Here is a 23,177-nt window from a genome sequence, read left to right as displayed (position 1 = left end):
GGGGACTCTAAACCTGTTGCTCAGGTTTAACGAAAGGTCAGTTCCTTGTCCCCCAGTCGCCCAGTTTCCATCTTCAATAAAATGAAATAAAATTGGAACTCTTGTTTGCTTTCATCTCCATGGTTCAAGGCACTCCAATAGGCTTACGGTGCGGGGAAAAAGAAAGGCTCCTCTAAGTCTACATTCTCCCTAGAATGGTGATTTTTTTATTTTTATGGTGAATTATTTTGGAGGAGAGGTAACCTTAACCAGCCTGAATCTTAGGAAGACGCAATGCTCCCTATGGTGCAGCTCTAGAGTCTGAGTCTTTAGAAAAGGAACAATATATGAATTAAACGTCTTTTGTGGAGACCCAGAAGGCTCAGTCCCTGACGAGGAAGAGGGCAGGTATTATTATTATTATTATTTTCAAAAGTCGTGGATTGAAACCAAATTAAAAATCTCCCCTTCCTTCTCTTCTCTTCTAGCAGGTAGCTTCGTCTTTGGAATCCGCTCGACCGACGGGCGAGCGGTTCAAACTTGGCCGCCTTGCCATCCCTAAATTTTCTGTCGGGTTTGGAGACCTGGCGGAGAAGGATCGACAGCGTCCCCCTTTTCCGCAGTTTCCCCTCGCTTGAACGCTGGTCTTTAATCAGCCCTAGAGGTTTCTTTCCCTCTGGTTAAGTCAGAAAATTCGGCGGCGGGTTTCCTCCGTAGAGAACCGGCCAGATTAGGAGGCAGATTAACTTGCCAGCCACCGGAGCAAACTTTTGAAATCAGCCGGGAGACGATCGGGGAACGCCGCGGAGAAGTCCTGCTTCTCGGGTCTTCCCCGCTCTGCAGGAACAACCCCTCCAGGAAAGACTCCCCTTCCTGCGAACAAGCCCCGCACTTACCGTTTTTCTCCGACTCCAAGACAGGCGGATTTCCAATGGGGTAGGCGACTTTCGCCAACCCGGGCCAATAGTTCCACAGCGCGCTAAGCAGTCTGTCCGTTCACTGCCGCGCCTCTGGCCCTCGGCATGCTGGACGGCGGATTGCCCTCCCTGGTGGGATGTCGAGAGACCAACCGGCTGGCCGTCGGACTGTCTGGCTGCTGGCTCGCCAGCTGGGTCCAAAAAGGGAAGAGAGAGGCGGGGATCTCCTCACGCGCCGCCTCTTTCGCGCCGCGCTCTTTCTGCGCCCTGCCCGCCCGCCTGCCCTCCCGCCGCCCCCTTCGTAGGGCGCCCCGAGCGCTCCGGCGGCGCTGCAGCTGGGAGGCAGCGGCCCCTGGCGGCCTCTTGCCGCTGGCGCCTGCCCGGCCTGGTTTCTCTGCCCCCACTCCACCCCACCCCAGCTCGCCCTGGCAGGGCGGAGAGGAGCAATCGGCGCCTGGACAAAACTTTGGAGGCGCCGGGGAGGTGGACGCGCGCGCCATTGGGAGTTCTGAACCCTGCCTTCACGAAGAAAGGGAGGGGGGACCCCAACCTCGGGCCAAGCGATCCTTGAAAGGGGGCAGGCTGGGGTTGCCCTCAACTCGGCAGCTCGATCCCCTTCCCCCACCTCCCTTCCGCGGCTTCTTTACAGCGCAGGACTCCGGGAGACGGAGCAAGGGTGGCTGTTGGTCATTTGATCTTAACGTTGCGTTCCAGTCGGCCTTACTGTAATTTAAATGCACCAATTCTGTGGCCTGCTGAATAGGAAGGTCAGCCAGTCCTGGCCTTCTTCTGAACGGCGGCCTTTCAGTTAGAGGTAATCCTTGACTTACAACCATTTGCCTAGCAACTGTCCCAAGTGATCGTGGCAGTGAGAAAAGTGACTTAGGACCAACTTACAAAAGTCGCAGCATTCCCACGGTCACATGATCAAAATTCCAGTGGTTGGTGATCAGCATGACAGCTGCAGCTTTCTGGGGCGTGTCATTGCCATTTCGACCTTCCCAGCTGGCCTCCAAACAAGCAAAATCAAAGGGGGAAACTAGATTCGTTTAACAACTGTAGTGATTCGTTTAGCAACCCTGCTGAAAAAGCTGTAAAGTCAGGCACAACTCACCCTGTTTAGTACTTCTCTCCCCCACCCCTCAAAAGGGCATTCTCAATTCCTCGCTTTTTTTTTCTCTCCACAAATTTGTTGTCTAAATTCCTTGAATTTCCTGATTAACCTTCTCTGCACCTGGTCCAAGTTTTCTGAATTACTCTCAGGATAATTCTGAGCAAAGGGGTCAAAACCAGAAGGAAGTTCGTTTTATTTCTTGCACCCACTACACGGTAGCCAAATTCATTCACATTGACGGGCATATATTGCTCCAGATCTGGTAAAGATAAAGCAATCTCAAGACACGCCACCTGTAGTTTGATCTCATGGTTAAGACTCAAAGTTAAGGAAGGAGGCTAGAAACCGGGAGACTGTGAGTTCTGGTCCTGCCTTAGGCAGGAATGCTGGCTGGGTGACTTTGAGCCAGACCCTCCCTCAGTCAGCCCACTTCACGGGGTTGTTGTTGTTGCTAACAACCAGATGACTGCATCCTTCAATTCTCCACCATTCATTCAGAACTGAAGAAGCTTCTTGGAGGAGAAGGGAAACATCTTCAAGGAAAGGGATCAACCATGACCTGGATCCCTGAGAATCTCTATGGACACGTGTGTTGGATATGTTCTCCATCTTGAGTTATTTGTAAAAAAAATAATAAAGGTGGGATAAATGTAAGTAAATAAATACAATATATTTCCCTTTTGCTTAGCCCCTCCCCTTAAGCAATTAACCCACCTCACAGGGTTGTTGTTGCAGGAAAAACAGGAGGATACGCCTGCCTCCTTGAGTTACTTACAAAAATAATAAAGGCAAGAAGCAAGCAAAGAAGCCAATACAAATAACAGAACTTTCCTGATCGCGAAAAGAGACGTAGTCTTTAGACAGAGGAGCACTAAGAAATTCCAGGTCTAAACCTCCCAGAGGCAGATAACGATAAACAATTTTGCTCAAAAGAACCTCAATAAGCTGACATGGGCTAACTGAGATAGGACTGAAGAGTCTTGGTCAATATCCTGGTTCCCATGCTAGATTTTTTTAAAAAGCGAATTACATAAACCCCTTAGTTATAGTCCCTCATGGGGAAAATCTATGTCATTGCCAACAGTCGACAACAACTTGATGGCATGTAATCAATCAATCAATCAGATGGAATCCTGAGCTGAGTTCAGCTTGCACGAGATGGAAGACAAAGGGACTTTTTTTCTAAAACTACCCGCTCACTTTTCATAGGAAACTAGACTTAGTTCAGGCAGAAGGTTGGTTGTTGTTTTTTTTTTTCATACTTCTACAGCAAATTTGTGGGCAGAAAATGTGAACATACGATATATCTGGAGGGGGAAACGCTTCCTAGATAGGCGATTAGACGGACAGAACGACAGAAGATAGATAGGAGTCCTTTGAAGCATTGTTGGCAGCATTTTGATGGGACACATTCCAGGTGCCATTGCCATAAATTTATTTTCTTATTAGTTGGTTTCCTTATTCATTCACAAAGTGTTAGCTTTATGTCCCACGTTTCATTCAAGGGCTCAAGATGGCGTGTATCCTCTTTCCTCTTTTCCTTCATTACATAACAGCCCCAGGGTTGATTTGGCCATGAAAGAGGCTTTAACCGAAAGTCTTCCCAGGAGCTTTTTTTTTGGCTTAGTGGTGACTGGGATCTGGATCTCCCCAGTGCCATCCCAATGCCTTCACTATGGGCACCATTCTGCTTCTTCTCCTTCTTCTTCCTCCTCCTCTTCTTCCTCCTTCTCTTTTCTTCCTCCTCTTCTTCCTCCTTCTCCTCTTCCTCCTCCTCTTCTTCTCCTCTTCCTCCTCCTTCTCCTTCTCCTTTTCCTTCTCCTTTTCCTTCTCCTCCTTCTTCTTCACCTTCTTCTTCTTCCTCCTCCTCCTCTTCCTCCTCCCTCTCCTCTTCTTCTTCCTCCTCCTCCTTCTCCTCCTCCTTCTCCTTTTCCTTTTCCTCCTTCTTCTTCACCTTCTCCTCCTCCTTCACCTTCTCCTTCTTCCTCCTCCTCTTCCTCCTCCCTCTCCTCTTCTTCTTCTTCCTCCTCCTCTTCTTCCTCCTCCTCCTTCTCCTTTTCCTTCTCCTTTTCCTTCTTCTCCTTCTTCTTCTTCACCTTCTCCTTCTTCTTCCTCCTCCTCCTCTTCCTCCTCCCTCTCCTCTTCCTCCTCCTCCTCCTCCTCCTCCTCCTCCTCCTCCTCCTCCTCCTCCTCCTCCTCCTCCTCTTCTTCTACACAGCTACACAGCACATGTAACTCCACTATTCCATGAGCAGCACCGGCTGCTGGTGTTTCCAGGTGCAACACAAGGGGGTGGTGGTGGTCACTTTTAAAGCCCTTCATGGTTGAACCGGGTTACACGAAGGAGAGTCTTTTTCCAAGGGTAGCTACCCACCCAATCTGATCCAGCAGATTGACAATGCTGCAGATCCCATCAGCCAAAGAGGGTTGGATTGGCAGGAACGAGAGGATGAGCCTCTGCTGGATGGAATAACCCCCCACCCCCAGATCAAAATGGCCCCAACCCTGCTGGGCTTTAAAAACTTGGCTGTGTATACCTGTGCCTGGGGCTCAGGAAGTGCTAAAGCCTCACTCCCCCAATTTTTTGGCTTTACTATTAGTTGATTAAGCGTTATGTTGTTCTTATTTATTTCGTGGATGGTTTTTCCTATTGTTGTAATGTTCTTTCAATTGTTTTAGTTGCTTTATACTTTTAGAATTGTAAGCTGCTTGGAATCACTTGGCTGAGTTGAGCAGCTATAGAAATGGAATGGAATAAAGTAAGTAAGTAAGTAAGTAAGTAAGTAAGTAAGTAAGTAAGTAAGTAAGTAAAGTTTTTATCAAATGCAAACCCACGAGGCAGAGAGAAGTGAACAGTGCAAAATGCTGAGTGCCCCCTGCCTCTCCCCCGCTCCCGCCAATGAAAGTTTTGTTTCGTAGCAATGGGGGGGGGGGGAGGGGCAGAAATAAATCATTGGATAATAATAAATCATTTGTGGCACTTCTGGAGCAGTTCTCTCCTCCTTCTTTCTGTTGCTACTTCAAATGCACCTTGTGCTGAAAAATGTGGAGCCAAAGAAGGGAGACAAAAGATTTAGCCAGGCAAGGTGACCTCCTTTCTCGTTTGGGCGATGTGGTTTTCTTTCTGTTGCTGCTGCGATAAGACGGATGGGAAAACTATAGCCTTCTTTCATGGCATCTCCAGGGAGATATGATACGGTTATTTAAGCCTTATTCTGTTAATTAAAACCCAGGAACAATCCCTCCTCAAGGGACGGTAATGAGCCATTTGTATCGGAGAAGCTAATAAGAGAGATCACCCACATTTCTGGCTGGAAGAGAGCCATCCCACGGCTCCTACAGTTGACTTGAAGCGAGGGTGACAATTGCAACACGGTGTTTTATTTGCACACCGCCCAGGGTCCCTCTGTGGGGCAGCTGGGTCGTTTCTAAATGTGACGAATAAATAAGAATAAAACAGACTAGAGGAATTGAGAATAAGGCTGTTGATCGTTGGACAAGTCAAGGAGGAACGCAGATAGTTCTCAATGTGAGACCATAAACGGACCAAAATTTCCGTGGCTAAGCAAGGCAGTTTTACAACCTTTCTTGCCCACTGCAATGACTAACTTAATAATTGCCTTGATTCACCTAACAACAGTGGCAAGAAAAGCAATAAAATGGGGGCAAAACTTATTTGATGACTGTCTTGTTTAGCAATGAAGATTTGGGGCAAGTTGAGGACTCTTTTCAGCTAAGACGGGTTGAAAACTTGACACTCAGATGGTCTTCTTGTCTGCAAGATCACATATGGGTTGTTTACTGCAGAGAGAAACTTTAAGATGGGTAGTATTTCATCTCCCAGAATTCCCCAGCCAGACATAGTGCCTGGGGAAAACCTGGATGTTGAAGCCCGTCTATGGCAAATTTGCCATGTATGGACTTTACTGACTTCTTGAGCACAGTAGATCATGGGACCTTAACAGCCTTTAGTGTTGAGCTCAAGGGACAAAATGATTTCTCAGCAGTTCTAAGGGTCATAAAACAGTGACGTGCCCTCTCTCCTCCAACTTTCAATAATTTTTCTTGCTATTTGCAGACTTGCACAGACTAGAATAGCTTTTGCCCCCAAGCAGGTATTCTCCAGATGTGTTGGATGCAACTGCACATCTGGAAATTAGTGTTGGCTTGATTTCCCAAAGCGGCTGCCCAAAATGACAGTGGTATTAGCTTCACAGTTAAGGTAACACCGCCCTCTGCTGGCCAAGTCGAATATTACGGCTTCTAGTAACTAATAGTCCTGAATGCCTCTGATGCATGCATTAATGATTAATTAATCCACACAAGAATCAACTCTGTTATAGCACGTGACTCGTCAAGGGTCAATCAAACATTGCAATCCATGTGGTTAATTTAATTATCTTTTGTTCTCTTGGTTATTATTTCTCCTAATCCTTCCTTTTCCTCCTTTATCTCTACGCTGGAATCTTTTTCTAAATTCTCTTTATTAAATCCCGCTTAAATTCCTGCTAAAATATTATTCTTTTGTTCCGTAATACAAATGGATGTAATCTATTGATCTGTTTCTTAAGGCCACCCCCTTTTCTAATCACTTGGGGCTGTGTATATCGTGGTGTTTTTTTCCCGCCAACCGAGCCACATCTTCCCAACAACACAGTGAGGTAGGCAGACTTGAGGTGAAGGTTTTGTATTTGATGAAGGATTTGACAGCCTCATAGTTTGATAACATCACAGTGATTGCAATCCAGATTGGATAAGGAAGGATCCTTAGAGGTTTGTGGCTTTCAACTGAATGACAGCCAGGAATGATATAGAATCTCCGATTTGAGCAGGTATGTGGGCTAGAATTCTGTTGTTCTGGGTTCTATATATTTTATGAATAAGCTGGACACAATCATTTTCCTACCATGGCTCCAATGGTAAGATTCACATTTTTTTACTACCGGTTCTGTGGGCGTGGCTTGGTGGGCGTGGTGTGGCTTGGTGGGCAGGGCAGGGGAAGGATACTGCAATATCCCCATTCCCTCCCCACCCACTAACCTGCTTTCCAGCTCTGTTCTCCTCTGCAGGGCAACCAAAGAAGAACCAGCCGATCAGCTGGGACTCAATGGGAGGCAGAGAATAGATGGGGGCGGGGCCAGTCAGAGGCGGTATTGGCCAGTTCTCTGAACTACTCAAAATTTCCACTACCGTTTTTCCAGAACTGGTCAGAACCTGCTGAATGCCACCTCTGCACTGCTCCCGAACCCAGACAAACAGCAAACAGCTTGCAGAAACAATCTAGCATTCCTTACATTAGGAAGTAGCAGGACTGTCCATTAAGGTCAAAAAAGTCAAGATGTTGGCAATGCTTATAGGGCTTTGATCACACAGCGTTTTTTTATTTCACTCAGGTTTATGGTTTTCTGCAACCACTCGAAGCGAGGCGTGGCGCACATCTGCAGATCTTTTCATATGAATGGTTACAGGTCAAGCACTACCTGTATATTCATGTCTCATGTTTTTAATTGTGCTTTCTTGTTTCCTAAGCATACTTGCAATGTTTCTCAGAGCTTTACACATCTCTGTGGCTTAATTTTCTAAATACATCTAGCCCTCAAGGGAGTGTAAATGTAGCCAAGTGGTGTCACAGGTTAATTATTGCTAATTATTGTATATTCAAGAGTTCTGTACATCTCAGTACCACCCCAATTAACAACACGGATAGCTATTCAGAAAATATATTTTTCCCCATGTCTTCCTCCAGCATATTTTCCTCCACTGTTCACCACTTAAAGTTATGTCACACTGACCACTTCTTTCCTTTATGTTATTTTTGTTGAAGGTTTCATTCTAGCCGTTGAAGATAAAACCAAACTTCTTTATATCATGAACTCTATTAAATGTTCTTTGGAAAACAATTCGGTTTCTGACTGTAATCTTTCTGAATGTAAACCAGACCATAACCCAGCATATAAAAAGTGGGGATGTGGTTGACAGGAATAAACGGATATTTTAGTGCCTGGTTCTGAGGATGAAATAGGTTTTATTCCACAACCATCACACTCGAAGATACTGCAGACCAAAGGTCTCCAAACTTGGTAAATTTAAGACTTTTGGACATCAGCTCCCATAATTCTCCAGCTGGCATGGCTGGCTGCAGAATTCTGGGAGTTCAAATCCACAAATCTTAACGTTGCCAAATTTGGAGATCCCCCCTACTGTAGATCAACCAAAACTTAGTAAGCCCATGAAGAGATGTGCTTTTTCTACCTCAGTGCCAATTATCTTCTGACCACCTAAATACAAGTAGTTATTGACTTACAACTCTTTGTTTAACAGCCATTCAGAGTGACAACTGGGGTCTCCAAATTTGGGGGCGTTATTAGTTGTGGACTTCAACTCTGGCTGCAGTCTTAAAGTCCCCAAATTTGGAGATCCCTGACTTACGACTTTCCTTGCACTTTTCACCACCCCAGCCTCTGCTTGACCACATCATCAAAGCACTGGTGCATGATGCTGGCTGTTGCACCCTGGAGCTATGAGATCACCATTTGTGACCTTCCCGGATGGTTTCCAAGAAGCAAAAGTCAGTGGGAAAAGCCAGATTCGCTTAAGGAACGCATAGCTCACTGACAGAGTGTTAGGATTCAACAAATTTTACTACCAGTTCCGTGGGCGTGGCTTGGTGGGCGTGGCAGGGGAAGGATACTGCAAAATCCCCACTCCCTCCCCACCCCACTAACCTGCTTTCCAGATCCGTTCTCCTGTGCAGGGCAACCAAAGAAGACCCAGCCAATCAGCTGGGACTCAAAGGGAGGCAGAGAATAGATGGGTTTGGTGGGGCCAGTCAGAGGCGGGATTTGCCAGTTTTCTGAAATACTCAAAATTTCCACTACCAGTTCTCCAGATCTGGTCAGAACTGGCTGAATGCTACTTCTGAACGGACAACAATTTACTTAACAAACCTCACTTATCGTCTTGGTTTTTTTACTTTTAAGTTTTCCATTCAAATTTTCTAATTTTAATTGTTTCTCTTAAAGGGCTTTTTAAACTTTCTACTATGTTGTAAGCCATTCAGACTCCCTACATTAGTGAGACGGACAACATAGACATTTAATAAATGAATGATAAATTTAAAAACTGCAGTGATTCACCTAAGAACCAGGCCAAGAAAAAGGTCCCAAAGTAAGGTGAGACTCTCTTAACTGCCTTGCCTAGCCATGAAAATCCCAGCCCATTTTGTGGTCGTATGTTGAGGACTACTTGTTCTGTAATTATTTTGCTTGGAGTTTTATTAGCGTGGAAATAGAGGAACCGAAAATGGGCAGAATGTTCTGAGTCAGGAACATTCGCAGGAGGTTGAAAAGTGTCAAGAGGATGCCCCTGACCATGTGAATAAAAACCCATCTCCCATGTGTTAATGCTCACAAAAACAGGAGAACTTGCTCAGATAATTTCTTTTTCTTTTTTCTGACACACAACAGACAATTGAAGAATCACTTGATCTTAGCTAAGGGTAGAACACAGAATGCAAAATAAAATAGCTGGGAAGTATCTTCTAGTCCACTGCTCAAGTAGAAGCCCCTATATCATTTGAAACAAATGGCTGTCCAATCACTTCTTAAAAGCATCCACTGTTGGAGCTTCCCACAACTTCTGGAGGCAAGCAGTTCCACTGGTTAATTGATGTCACTGTTAGGACATTTCCCCTTAATCCTAAGTTGGTTCTCTCCTTGATGAGTTTCCATCTATTGCTTCTTCTCTTGCCTTCCACTGCTTTTAGGTTGACCCTCTTCTCTCCTTTGTGGCAGCCCCTCAAATACTGGAACGCTCCTGTCCTGCCACTCTTCGTCCTTCTTTTCTCTGGACTAGCCGTACCCAGTTCCTGCAACCGTTGTTCATACGTTTTAGCCTTCAGCGCGCACACGCACATACACACACACACGCACCCCAATAATCTTTGCGCTTCTCCTAGAGGCTCAACAAGATGTTATGACCTTTTGACAAGATGTTAAGATTTGGCTAGGAAAGATGTTCACCATCGTTGTAAGTTCAAACACAGCATAATTTCTAATGCCATTTTAAGACCATGCAAAAAGGCCAAAGTTTCATCTGAATGGATTGGTTGCTTAGTAACAAAAATTTTGGAGTTTGATTCTACTGCATGGAGAGCAAATATATCCCTCCTTCCCCGTTTCTGGATCTCTGTACTGCTCGCTCCAATTTCTTATCAGACAAGTTTACTCTAGAAAACCTTGAGTTCTGCTTCAGAGCAATCTCATTTGCTTCAAACTTTTTATAAATATTGATGACTTATTTTAAATTGTCGCAACAATGAAAAGAACATCACTTTGTCTTCAGGTGACCTTCCTTGGTTGACGTGAGGAGGTTTGTCAAAAGTCCAACATGACAAAAGTTTTCATCAGTTACCTCAGTCACTCTGTTTACTGTTACTCTGAAGATGGAGTGCATCCCAGGGACTAATTTGTTTCTAATTAATTATTAATTGATTAACTGATTAATAATGCGAATTATGATGGAATATGAAAGAATGCAGTCCAGAAACATTAGCAAGATATCATTAGGTTGACCCATAAATTAATGTTTGCATGAATTACCGATAGCACTGATTTGCACGTATTTGGAAGGTTTTTGTGTAGTTTTCAAGGAAAATAATTCTTTGATTTTTTTTTCACCTCTACTAGTCTACTAGACTCCCAACTCAAAGTACTCCTCACAACCAGGGGTTTAGCAACCATTTGAAGTTGCCATTTCTCTGGGGAAAAAAAAACTTTATGACCCTTGCAACATTCCCACGGTTATATGATCAAAATTCAGTCACCTGGCAACTGGCATGTATTTACGACAGTTGCGGCATCTCACGTGATCATCATTTATGACTTCACATCTGACGTCTGACAAGAAAAATTCATGGGGATAGCCAGATTCACTTACCAACTGAAGTGACTCACTTAATAATCATGGCAAGGAAGGTCGTAAACTTGGTGCAGCTCACTTAACATCTGTCTTGCTTAGCGATGGAAATTCTGCACCCCAACTCTGGTCATTAGTTGTAAAACTCCAAATGCTGGGTTCTGAGCCAACCATGTGTGACAGCTGCCAAAAAGTTAACATAGTCTTAGGTTGCATTGAACAGCGGGGTAGAATCAAGTTCACATGAAATCTTAGTTACGAAGCCTTGGGAAGGCCACACCTGGAATACGGCATCCAGTTTTGATCGCCACAATACAAAAAAGACATTGAGTTTCTACAAAGCGTGCAGAGAAGAGCAACAAAGATGATTAGGGGAGGCTAAAATATACGAAGAACTGTTGCAGGAATTGGGTATATCTAGTCTAATGAAAAGAAGGGCCAAGGGAGACACGAGAGCAGGCTTCCAATATCTGAGGAGCTGCCACAAAGAAGAGGGAGTCAAGCTATTCTCCAAAGCACCTGAGGGCAGGACAAGAAGCAACGGGTGGAAACTAATCAAGGAGAGAAGCAACTTGGAACTAAGGAGAAATTTCCTGACAGTGAGAAAAAATTAACCAGTGGAACGACTTGCCTTCAGAAGTCGTGAATGCTCCAACACTGGAAGTTTTTAAGAAGAGATTGGACAGCCATTTGTCTGAAATGGTATAAGGTCTGATGCTTGAACAGGGAGTTGGACTAGGAGATCTCCAATGTCTGTTCCAACTCCATTATTCTGCATATAAATCCATTAAACTGCACTATATAAAAGGAAGAAAGCCATTTTAGGAGTCACTTACCAAGCATAGCATATACGGAGAGTAAATCCATACCAGCAATCTTGTATTTTTAGATTTCTGCTGGAAAGCACGCTCGAATTCTTGGAAAATTATATTTTAATGGTACATCAAATCTTTCCGTTGCATTGTGAAAAAATTATTTTCTTTGAAAACAAGTGTCAGACTAAACAAAGACCTTTCACGTATGTGCAATTGAATGCTGTTGCACTTGGTAATTCATGCAAACTTTTCTTTAGCAAGGATTATAATATTTTATAGAACTACCATCTGTTGACGGAGGCCCTTGCTTTGTTTTCAACCATCACAGCTAATCCCCAACTTACAACCATTCATTTAGTGACCACCCAAAGTTACAATAGCATTGAAAAAATGACTTAACGACCACACTTGGCAACTGACTCATATTTATGATGGATGCAGTGTCCCAGGATCACATGGTCCCCTTTTGCAGCCTTCTGACAAACAAAGTCAATAGAGAAGCCACATTCATTTAAGAACTGCATTGCTAACTTAACAACTGCAGTGATTCACTGAGCAACTGCGGCAAGGAAGGTTGTAGACTGGGGTAAAACTCACTTAACAACTGTCTCAGCAACTGAAATGTTATGCTCAGTTGTGGTTATAAGTTGAGGACTAACCTGTATAACTTCCAGAATTTCTAATCCAGATAATCTCCTTTCTGAAAGGCATCTATTCTATGGATACTTGCCTGTAATGCAAATCTAGGATAGGGTAAAAAAAACCTACCAGTTTCAAGCCTTTTACTTTTAAACAATAAGGTGACTTCTTCAGTTTGAGAAAGCAGAAAGTCTGCACCTTCAGAAAATAGCCACGAAATTATGCTGAACGTTATTTGACCTATTGTTGTGGGCAGAACAACAAATGAGAGGCGTGCACACAGACCCACATATAAGCATTTCATGTAATGTACTATAACACTGACAAGCACCTTCTCATACGGCATGCAATTATTCTGAAAAATCCTTCATGTTTCTCTTGATATTTACCTAGATAATTCAACGTTTTTTGTGGCAGATGGGTGCATAAGACCGACATTGTTAATGAGGGAGACCCACCTGCTCATCAGTGAAACAGAAACTGGTTCTTAAGGTACAGAAAAACAAAAGGGATATTAAAAAGAAGGCAGATGTCTAGGAAGTCTGGTGCACAATTTCTGAACTGCTGCTGAACAGAAAAGCCAGCCACGCTTCAGAGAGAAGAGATCAAAAAACTTTCCATTCCATCAATCTATAAGTGATTCGACATATATTTTTTTCTTTATCTCTCCATTTCCCAACTGTTCATGAATCGTACAAAATAAGATAACTATAGAGCCTTTAGTGCTCCAAAACTTCCTTGTTCACACTCTTATCAGTTTCCTGATAATGCTACCTAGCTGGGTAATGAAATGTCTACAACTAGAACTGAGCTCAGAGTACCAAGGACACCAAGCTACAGAAGTTCTTTTCTATTAAAAATAAACAATATTGCACCGTCCTGGGGTCATAGGGTTGCCATTTGCAAACTTCCCAGGTGGCTTTTAATGCAGGAAGCTGTATTCATTCAAAGGCTGCATGATTCATTTAAAAACAGTGGCAAAAAGGCCATAAAATCAAGTGGGACTCACTTAACAGCTTCCTTGCTTAGCCACAGAAATTCTGGCCACAACTGTGGTCATTAAATTAAAGACTATCGATACAAGATACAATTGCTGAGTTATCAAAGATAGTTAAAACAATATTAAAATACTGAGTTAAAAACATAAATAGCTATTGACTGCTACAAAATACTTCTGGAGACTTAGTTTTGGCTACACAAGTTTGATTGTTGATATGTTTATTGTTGGCAGTAACGTGGCTAATACTTGATATACATGCCATGATGATTTAAGATATGTTTGCCATATTAGCTTGTATATTAGTGTATTTCCAGTAGAAGTATCCTGTCAGTAAAACATGCAATCTATATTGGTCATAAAAGGGAGCACTAAAATTAAAATGTGTCTGGGGAAGTTAATTATCATTGATTGATATTTGCTATTCTGTAAAGAGCTGTTACATTTTATTACCCATATAACAGACAATGAAAATGATCAGAGCAGCAATAACAATAACAGCATTTTAGATATCATTTTAAATCAACAATTGGGTTGCAGCGTTGCATAACCTATAAATGAATGGCCAGTCAGTTTGTCCTTTGCTGACTCCATTCAAAAATATTTCATTTCAGATCAAAAGATTATTCTTTTAGGCTCATTCCAAGATACAAGTCTTCTCGGGCAGCAATTGGCTGTGCCTAGTTTTCTTCCTGGCAATTTCTCTTTCATAGTTGTGCCTTTTCCCAAATGTATTTATTGATTTGCAAAATTTATTAGCTGTCCCTCTTACCATACCGCTACCACAAATAAATGCAAGAGAAGGACTCTGAGAATTATAATAAAATAATAAAATAATAATATATAATAATATAAATAATAATAAAATAACTAATAAACAATTTGGTTTCAGAAAAAAACTATCCTGCAATCTGCAACTCTTACACTGGAGAAATATATGGACTACACAACTCAATCAGGGCAAAGCAATACACGCAATCTACATAGACTTCTGTAAAGCCTTTGATTCAGTGGTACATGACAAACTACTCCTAAAACTAAAATCTTATGGTATCTCTGGACACCTGCATAACTGGATAGAAGCATTCCTGTCAAACAGAGAACAAATGGTCAAAATTGGAAGCGTCCTATCAAATTCTGTACCTGTCAACAGTGGTGTCCCCCCAAGGCAGTGTTCTAGGACCAACTTTCTTCTTACTCTACATAAATGACCTCTGTGATCATATCAAGAGCAACTGCGTTCTCTTCACTGATGAAGTAAAGCTATTCAACACCACAGACAATACTGCTACCCTTCAAAAAGACCTTGACTATGTATCAGAATGGTCAAACAAATGGCAACTTCAAATCTCAACAAATAAATGCTCTGTCCTACATATTGGCAAAAAAAAAAATCAGAAAATAAAGTACAGGCTGAATAGTCAAGACCTTGTTGATGATCCAAACTCTGTCAAGGACCTTGGAGTACTCATCTCTAATGATCTAAGTGCTAGAGCCCACTGTAACTACATAGCCAAAAAGGCATTAAGAGTTGTTAACCTAATCCTGCGTAGCTTTTTCTGTAATATTTTTTAGTGTAATATTACACTAATAACTAGAGCATAGAAAACATTTGCTAGACCAATACTCAAATACAGCTCATCAGTCTGGAACCCACATTACGTATCTGATATTAACACAGTTGAGAAAGTCCAGAAATATTTCACAAGAAGAGTTCTCCACTCATCTACTCGTTGCAGAATAGCTTATGTCATCAGACTTGAAATTCTAGACCTAGAAAACCTAGAACTATGCTGCCTTTGATCCGATCTAAATATAGTATATAAAAACATACATTGCAATGTCCTACCTGTCAATCAATACTTCAGCTTCAACCATAACAACACTAGAGCAAACAATAGATACAAACTCAAGGTTAATCGCACCAAACTTGATTGCAGGAAATACAACTTCAGCAACAGAGTGGTCAATGTCTGGAATATTCTACCTGACTCTGTGGTTTCTTTCCCAAACCCCAAAAACTTTAACCTTAGACTTTCTACTATTGACCTCACCCTTTTCCTAAGAGGTCTGTAGGGGGCATGCATAAGCGCACCAATGTGCCTACTGTCCCTGTCCTATTGTTTCTTTTATTTTTCTTATATGTATCCATGTATTCATAACTATGTTTTTACTTATACCTATTATCTTGTAAGCAATTGACAAACCAAATAAATAAATAAATAAAAATAAAGAATTGAGAAGTTTTCTTGGAGTCAAAAGACTCAATGTAGAGAAATCTGGATTGTCTTTTTCATTGAAGATGAAAGGTATGGAAAATGTCATTTGAAACTGTGTAGAACTCAGGTGTCCAAAGGTGGTTGCAATAGTCACAGCTTGTGTCTTTCTGTATGAGAACTGTTCCTTGGTTAGGAGTGCCAGAGAGTCATAACTATGAGTCAGAAGCTGTTCAGAAATTAAGACATTTGAGAAAGTTCCAGGATTGTCAGCTTGATCCATGCTGAACTGAACAAAAGTAGCTCAGTTTTAGTTCAATGTTAGCCAGGAAATTATACTCTTAGCTTGATTACCAGATTCCCAATAGATCAATTAGAAACACGGTTTGTAACATCTTGCTGTCAAATTGACCAGAAACCTAATATGGTCAAAAATATATCAAATGTTTTTAACGTTAGATAACTCTTAGATAACTAAGGTAAATAAGATTCCCAGTATATGTTGCACCTTTTAATACTATGCTCAGAAGTCCTCGATTAAACATTGGAAATCTTGTCTTTATCAGGAAAGAGTTGACCATCTCTAAACTTATCCCTCATAGAAGATTCTGCCATTTTCAGGCCACGAATGGCCTTGTGGTCTCCATCTTCACCATCCTGCTCTCCTGAAATGCTCTGGTAGGAGGGAGGGATAGACTCCAATGATGATGTTTGAGACTCTTCCAGATTTCGGATATAAGTTTCATTCATCAAAAGGGCAATGAGACCTTCCTTTTCTGGAGCATCTTCTTCCAGGATGTCACCATCGCAGTTTTTGTGACGGTGTAAGAATGAGGCCTGCTTCATGGAACGTTGAAGCAAATGACTTCGAAAGGCCTTCTGAATGACCAGAGCTGAAGTTTCCTCATACTTGCGTCGGAGGGTGGTGGTGATTGGTTCATGTGAAGCCCTGGATGGGTTAGCAAGCATGAACTTCTCCTCCATCTGTTGCTTGAGTATGTCCATCTCTCCGGAGTCCCCCAGAACTCTTTTGGTGAAAGCAAAGAGAATGTCCAAGCAGTGGATTCTGTCTTCACTGACCATGGGAAGATCCATGGCGATCAACTCAAGTTTGTTTGGCTTGGGGATGCGCAAGGGATCCACTAAAGCGTGTGCAAAGTCAGAGAGCTCAGAATATGAAATAAATTGGGTTGCCTTGGGGTCAAACTTCTCCCATACCTCATAAAATATTTCAAAGTCATCGTCCCCTAAAGGCTCACTGCTTTCTTCGGTGGCCACATTGAAGTTCTCCAAAATGATAGCGATGTACATGTTCACAACAATGAGAAAAGATATTATGATGTAAGTCACGAAGAAGATGATCCCCACTGCAGGGTTCCCACAATCCCCTTTAGAAGATGTTGAAGGAACATTGAGCTTCGGATTACAAAATGGCGGTCCCGTGTTCAAAATGGGGCTGAGGAGCCCATCCCAGCCAGCAGAAGTTGTGATTTGGAAGAGGCAGAGCATGCTGTTCCCGAAAGTCTCAAAGTTAAACATGTCATCAATTCCAGCTTCCCTGACGACGTAGGCGAAGTTGGCCATGCCAAAAATGGCATAAATGAACATCACCAGGAAAAGCAGGAGGCCAATGTTGAACAGAGCAGGGAGAGACATCATCAGGGCGAAAAGGAGGGTCCGGATTCCTCGGGCGGATCGAATGAGCCGAAGGATTCGTCCAATCCGTACTAAACGGATCACCCGGAAAAGTGTGGGCGAGAAATAGACTACAATCCCAGAAAGCACATTACCTGAAAGGGAGACGAAAGGGATCAGTGGGTGTTGACTAACATCTATAAAAGAAGGAAGGAAGGAAGGAAGGAAGGAAGGAAGGAAGGAAGGAAGGAAGGAAGGAAAGAAAGAAAGAAAGAAAGAAAGAAAGAAAGAAAGAAAGAAAGAAAGAAAGAAAGAAAGAAAGAAAGAAAGAAAGACAGACAGACAGGAAGGAAGGAAGGAACGAGGGAAGGAAGGAAGGATGGAAGAAAGGAAGGAAGGATGGAAGAAAGGAAGGAAGGAAGGAAGGAAGGAAGGAAGGAAGAAGGAAGGAAGGAAGGAAGGAAGGAAGGAAGAAAGAAAGAAAGACAGGAAGGAAGGAAGGAAGGAAGGAAGGAAGGAAGGAAGGAAGGAAGGAAGGAAGGAAGGAAGGAAGGAAGGAAGGAAGGAAGGGCAAGCTCTCCATAGTGTTTCCATGGAAATGTTGGTAGAGCATTAATAACACCTGGATACTTTAGAAGTGCAACTTTTAAAACCAAAGCAATTTTCCTTAAAAGACATGTGATGTCTAATAAATCTGTACTGTTAAACTTGTACACTTTTAAAGTCCCTTGATAAGATAATCATCCCTAGACATTTCAAAGAACACAACCCCTGTCAGGGAACACAACGCAAGTGGTCTGAATATGTTCTCCCAGTGAAGGAAGATCATTTTTCTCTACTTTCTTGGCTGATCTCTTGTTTCCAGTGCCTTTGGCCAAAATTTTTTGGCACTACCGGAGCCCTGATCTACTTAAAGCAATGTCTCCTTCAATCTTTCAATTCTCCCAAGCCTTAAGCTAGACAAGCTAAAGCTCATGTCTTTACAGATTGCATTCACTGATTGACTATTTTTTACTTGTCCTATATTTAGCTTTTCTTTTTCTTCTTATTCATAATGTATTTTATTATCTTTATATTGCTGTGAGCCACTTATAGTTGTTCTATGGTCCACCAGGTAAATCATATAAATTAAGTCAACTTTGATTACAGTCACTTCAAGCACAAATCCATATAGGTTCTTTAAAGCAATAGAAATAGTTTGCTACTGCTTTCCTCCAGAATCTATCTATCTATCTATCTATCTATCTATCTATCTATCTATCTATCTATCTATCTATCTATCTATCTATCTATCTATCGTCTATCATCTATCTATCTATCTATCTATCTATCTATCTATCTATCATCTATCTATCGTCTATCGTCTATCATCTATCTATCATCTATCTATATATCTATCAATCTATCTATCTATCTATCATCTATCTATCGTCTATCGTCTATCGTCTATCGTCTATCTATCATCTATCTATCATCTATCTATCTATCTATCTATCTATCATCTATCTATCGTCTATCGTCTATCGTCTATCTATCATCTATCTATCATCTATCTATCTATCTATTATCTATCTATCTATCTATCTATCTATCTATCTATCTATCTATCTATCTATCTATCTATCTATCTATCTATCCTCCATCCCAGCCTTCCCCCCTATTTCTCTCTCTCTCCCTCCCTCTCCTTCCAGTGTAACCTACAACATTAAGAGGTCTCTTAATACCAACAGAACCAAAACCACATCTGATCCCATAGAAGATCATCCAGGTTCTGCCACTAAGCCTCATCTGCTTCCTTTGAACAAGTTTTGGGGACACCTTTGGGTCTGTGGAGAGGTCTTGGCTCGTTTTGCCCCATAGCACCAAGTGCTATTGTCTCCTGTCTCTTTGGAGAGAAGTGGACATCAAAATGGCTCTGTAGGAATAGTGAGATGGTGTCCAGTTGGGCACAATGAAGATCTGCAAGGGAGATGTTTCTTTAACCCTTGACTCCACTTATTTCAGTAGGCAAAATTTAGCAGGGGACTTCAAATGTTTTTGGTGCTTAATTCTAGCTGGCATGCCAAAAATAATAATAATAAACCAGTAAGATCAACCTACCTACAATTGACATGATCACAACCACCAGATCAAAAATATTCCATCCGTTGATAAAATAGTAATGTCTCAGGGCCACCAGCTTCATGGCACACTCAGTTGTGAACAGGGTGATAAAGAGAATGTTAATCTTGTTTAGGACATACAACTTCTCCTGAGACTGGTCATCTGCTTCCACCATCATCGTAACCATGTTAAGGCAGATGAGAGTCATGATGGCAATATCGAACACTTGGTGAGTCACAATATCAAAAAGGAATCCTTGGTACTTGTTCTACAGGCAACGGGGGGAAGAAGAAGAGAAGCAAGTTTATTCGGGATTGAATATAAGATTAGTTATCAACAGAAGAGATTTGTAGCTCAGGATTGAACTGTGAGCCTTGTGGTGCCCTTTGAGTTTGATTGTTTTTTGCAGTTGTTTCATGACCCAACAAGGTAATATCATCAGTGGTAGAAGGGAGTGGGGTTTGCTGAGAGGAGGAGGAGGAGGAGGAGGAGGAGGAGGAGGAGGACAACGACTCTGGGGTCTTTTGTGCTTCCTGAGCTTGGTTGTTTGCTTGCAGATGTTTGATGGTGTTAACTAGTTGGGTAATGCAATGTCTTTAAGCAAACAACCAAGCTCAGATAGCACCAAGGACCCCCACATACCAGAAATATATTTGGGGGGAAAAGTGTATTGATTTTGCAGAAACCCAAATCATATAAAGCCCCTTTCTACCTTTCATTTTAATAGTCGTTTATTTTTCAGACTTGCAGAACAAAAAATAGTTGTGACTACTTTAATGACTCTGCTCATTAAAATTAATGCAACTTTTATAAAGCAGTTGAAACATTTGTTTTGGCTCATGCTGAAATTCCTTCAATGATAGCAGAGGCCCTCTGCTAACATTTTTTCCAAATTCTTTCCAAAGCAAGCCCAGCCGTACTCATTACTTTCCAAAACCAATCCCAATAATTTATGTCACAATCAAACGCAATCAGGAAATAAACTCTTGGTGCTTCAGTGTTATTTTATTATCTGTGTAACAAAGAACTGCTGTCTATAGTAACTACAACTTTGACTTAGTCGTCAACTTATGGCCACAACTGAGCCCAAAATTTCTATTGTTAAGTAGAGACATTTGTTAAGTGAGTTTTGCCTCATTTTACGATCTTTCTTGCCACAGTTGTTAAGTGAATCACTGCAGTTCTTAAGTTAGTAACACAGTCATTAAGCAAATCTGGCTTCCCCATTAACTTTGCTTGTCAGAAGGTCGCAAATGGGGATCACATGATCCCAGGGACATTGCAACGGTCATAAATATGAGCCAATTGCAAACGTCTGAATTTTGAACATATCATAGGGGTGCTGCAATAGTCGTAAGTTTGAAATATGGTCATAAGTCACTTTTTTCACTGTCATTGTAACTTCAGTCACCTAAATGAACTGTTGTAAGTTGAGGACTACCTGTATTACACAGGAAGTTAGGATGCAAGAGGGAAAAAAAATCTATTGCTCTTCTTTAGGGCAGAAGTTCATCCTTCTAACTCTGGGAAAAGGTCTGAATTGCTAGTTAATTATAAATTTGATTATCCTATCTGTACTGAAATTTCTGCCACTTCTAACGGAGAATCTCAACCCTGAGATTTATTGGCTTCCTCTCCATCTGGATTACTGCAGTATGCTCTACATGGGGCTGCCTTTGAAGGCTACCCAGAGACTTTAATTTTCACAGCAAGGTCTATGTAACTTCAATGTGTGAGCTGCCCTGAACTGAGGTTTCAAGGATTAGGATTTTGTGATGATAGAATTGGCTTCAAATTTTGTAAAATGTAAAACAAAAGACTGAGGCTGTATTATCTTTGTGATCTACTGCATCTATTTAAAAAAAAAAAGGTTAGGAATCTTTTTTCTTTCTTTCTCTCCTTCCCCTTTTCTCTTTCCTTTTCTTATTTTCCCTGACTTTTATTTCTTCTATATTTTTATCTTATACTGAAATTTAATAAAAACTTATTTAAAGATGGATCTACATCAGTCCATTAAACATGACTAATAAGTATATAATGGAATAGAATAACTGAATTGGAAGGGACTTTGGAGGTCTTCTAGTGCAGTAGTTGCCAACCGGTGGGCCATGGCCCACTGGTGGTCCGTGAGAAAATTGTGGTGGCTCGCAGAGAAATCTCACCCCCAGGACACACACCCAAAGCAATTAATCCAGGCTGCGTGGGAACACAAGGCTTTACCGCTCACATGGCCTGCGGGAACCCTCCCCGCCTGCTCACTCTTTAACTGGCAAACTTGCCTGCTGAATTGCTATTTTTCCCATTGGATTTCTTGCTTTCTAGCTAATCTTTAGATCTTCAGCTCTGCAGAGCCAAACCTTCCTTAGGACTGAAGTTTCTATTATTCAGTACAGACTCAGGTAGCGGATGGCAGATAGATAGATCTCTGAATGAATCTGTGATTCTGTGAGCAACTCAATCTGATTGCCTGCTTTGCCTGATTTTGGGTAAAAGTTGCTCTTTTTTAAATAAAAAAAAAATTCAGTATTTACGTACATGGTGTGTTGTGAGTTAATTTTGTGAGTTTGCTTGCTAGCAAATTTTATGTGACAGACTTAGGTAGCCGATGGCAGAAAGATACTGAATGAATTCTGAATGAATCTGTGATTTTGTGAGCAACTCACTCTGCCTGCCTGCTTTGCCGAGTTGCTCTTTTTTTATAAAAAAATTGAATATTTACATAAATATTTATAATATTTACATAAAAGCCATGCCCAGCCAGTCACATGGGACTACCAAGCCACACCCACAAATTAGGCCACACCCACAGAACTAGTTGTTAGTAACTTTGAATCCCACCCCTGCCTTTGTGGGTCCGTGTGTGTGGGTGTGAGAGAGGGAGAGAGAGAGAGAGAGAGAGGTTAGATCAGCTCTCTCTCGCTCTCTCTCTCTCTCTCTGTCTCTCTCTCTCTCTCCCACCAACGTCAGCAAGCCACCATCAATTCATATTAGTGGTCCCCGGGATTTAAAATTATGAGTTTGGTGGTCCCTGAGGTCCAAAAGGTTGACGATTCCTGTTCTAATCCAACCCTCTGCTTAAGCAGGGGACCCTAAACCATTTCAGATAAAGTAGATTGATTTGAAGTTGGTAGCCCTGTTCATTTTTGCAAGGTTATTCTACGGTAAACCTTTGGAGAGTATTCTTACCGTTGGCCTTGGTATAGGCTTCTGAGGTTTCTTTGATCCCAGTTTTTTCATGGCATTATAGTACTTTTTTTGTTCTTCTGTCATAAAGATGTCTTGCCCACCGAAGTACAAGGAGAAAGCACAACAAATACTACTGACAGTGCATTTTGCATTGTTTCAAAGCCAACAGCCTATTTTTGAAACATCACTCGTGTTTTCTTTTTTCAGAAGTCATGCTGAATTATTACAAACAAATCAAAAACTCTTTGCTGATCTTATTGAAATCCTTAAGTTGTCCTAAAGCTAAGGTATCCTCTGTTCCAGATTTGCTATTTGGGGAATTAAGAATAAAAACATGGAAATGTTTTCATCTCAATGGTGTTTGCCTCCTAATATACATGCCCCAATTTTCCTACCCTACAACAGAACTGAAATTTTCCAATTCCCCCGCCCGCAAAAAAAAAAGAGAAGAAAACAGAAGATTTTTCTCCTCTGACATTCACAGAAAACTAAGCATTTTTCAAAATTTATTCCAAAACTGGAGAGGAAGAATCTGCAAGTACTGTATGTAAAAAAAAACAACCCAATTTTCTTTCTGCTAACAGGAGAAAAAAATGAATATAAATTGACTTTTTGATACCTTCCACCTACAGAAGGTCAATCAGGCATGGCTCCCTACTA

The 23,177-nt window shown here is 41.7% G+C and overlaps 2 protein-coding genes across 2 annotated transcripts in view; both read right to left on the bottom strand.

The window, feature by feature from the left end:
• Positions 1-1,067, bottom strand: part of LOC113447963 (sodium channel protein type 5 subunit alpha-like) — a 381,002-nt gene extending 379,935 nt beyond the window's left edge. Inside the window, exon 1 of the mRNA XM_087917483.1 lies at positions 876-1,067. The gene's annotated coding sequence lies outside the window, so the exon portion shown is untranslated. The remainder of the gene's footprint in view (positions 1-875) is intronic.
• A 14,371-nt stretch (positions 1,068-15,438) lies between these two features.
• The window catches only part of LOC113447981 (sodium channel protein type 5 subunit alpha-like), a 60,906-nt gene continuing 53,167 nt past the window's right edge, over positions 15,439-23,177 (bottom strand). Inside the window, 3 exon segments of the mRNA XM_087917881.1 lie at positions 15,439-17,383; positions 19,329-19,599; positions 22,518-22,622. Coding sequence (XP_087774007.1) covers positions 16,131-17,383; positions 19,329-19,599; positions 22,518-22,622 — 1,629 coding nt within the window. The 3' untranslated portion in view covers positions 15,439-16,130.

Source organism: Pseudonaja textilis, chromosome Z, assembly GCF_049901715.1.
Source record: "Pseudonaja textilis isolate UNSWEBS1 chromosome Z, rPseTex1.2, whole genome shotgun sequence".
NCBI lineage: Eukaryota > Metazoa > Chordata > Lepidosauria > Squamata > Elapidae > Pseudonaja > Pseudonaja textilis.
The sequence above is the reverse complement of the archived record's forward strand: the minus strand, read 5'-3'. Positions and strand labels throughout refer to the sequence as shown.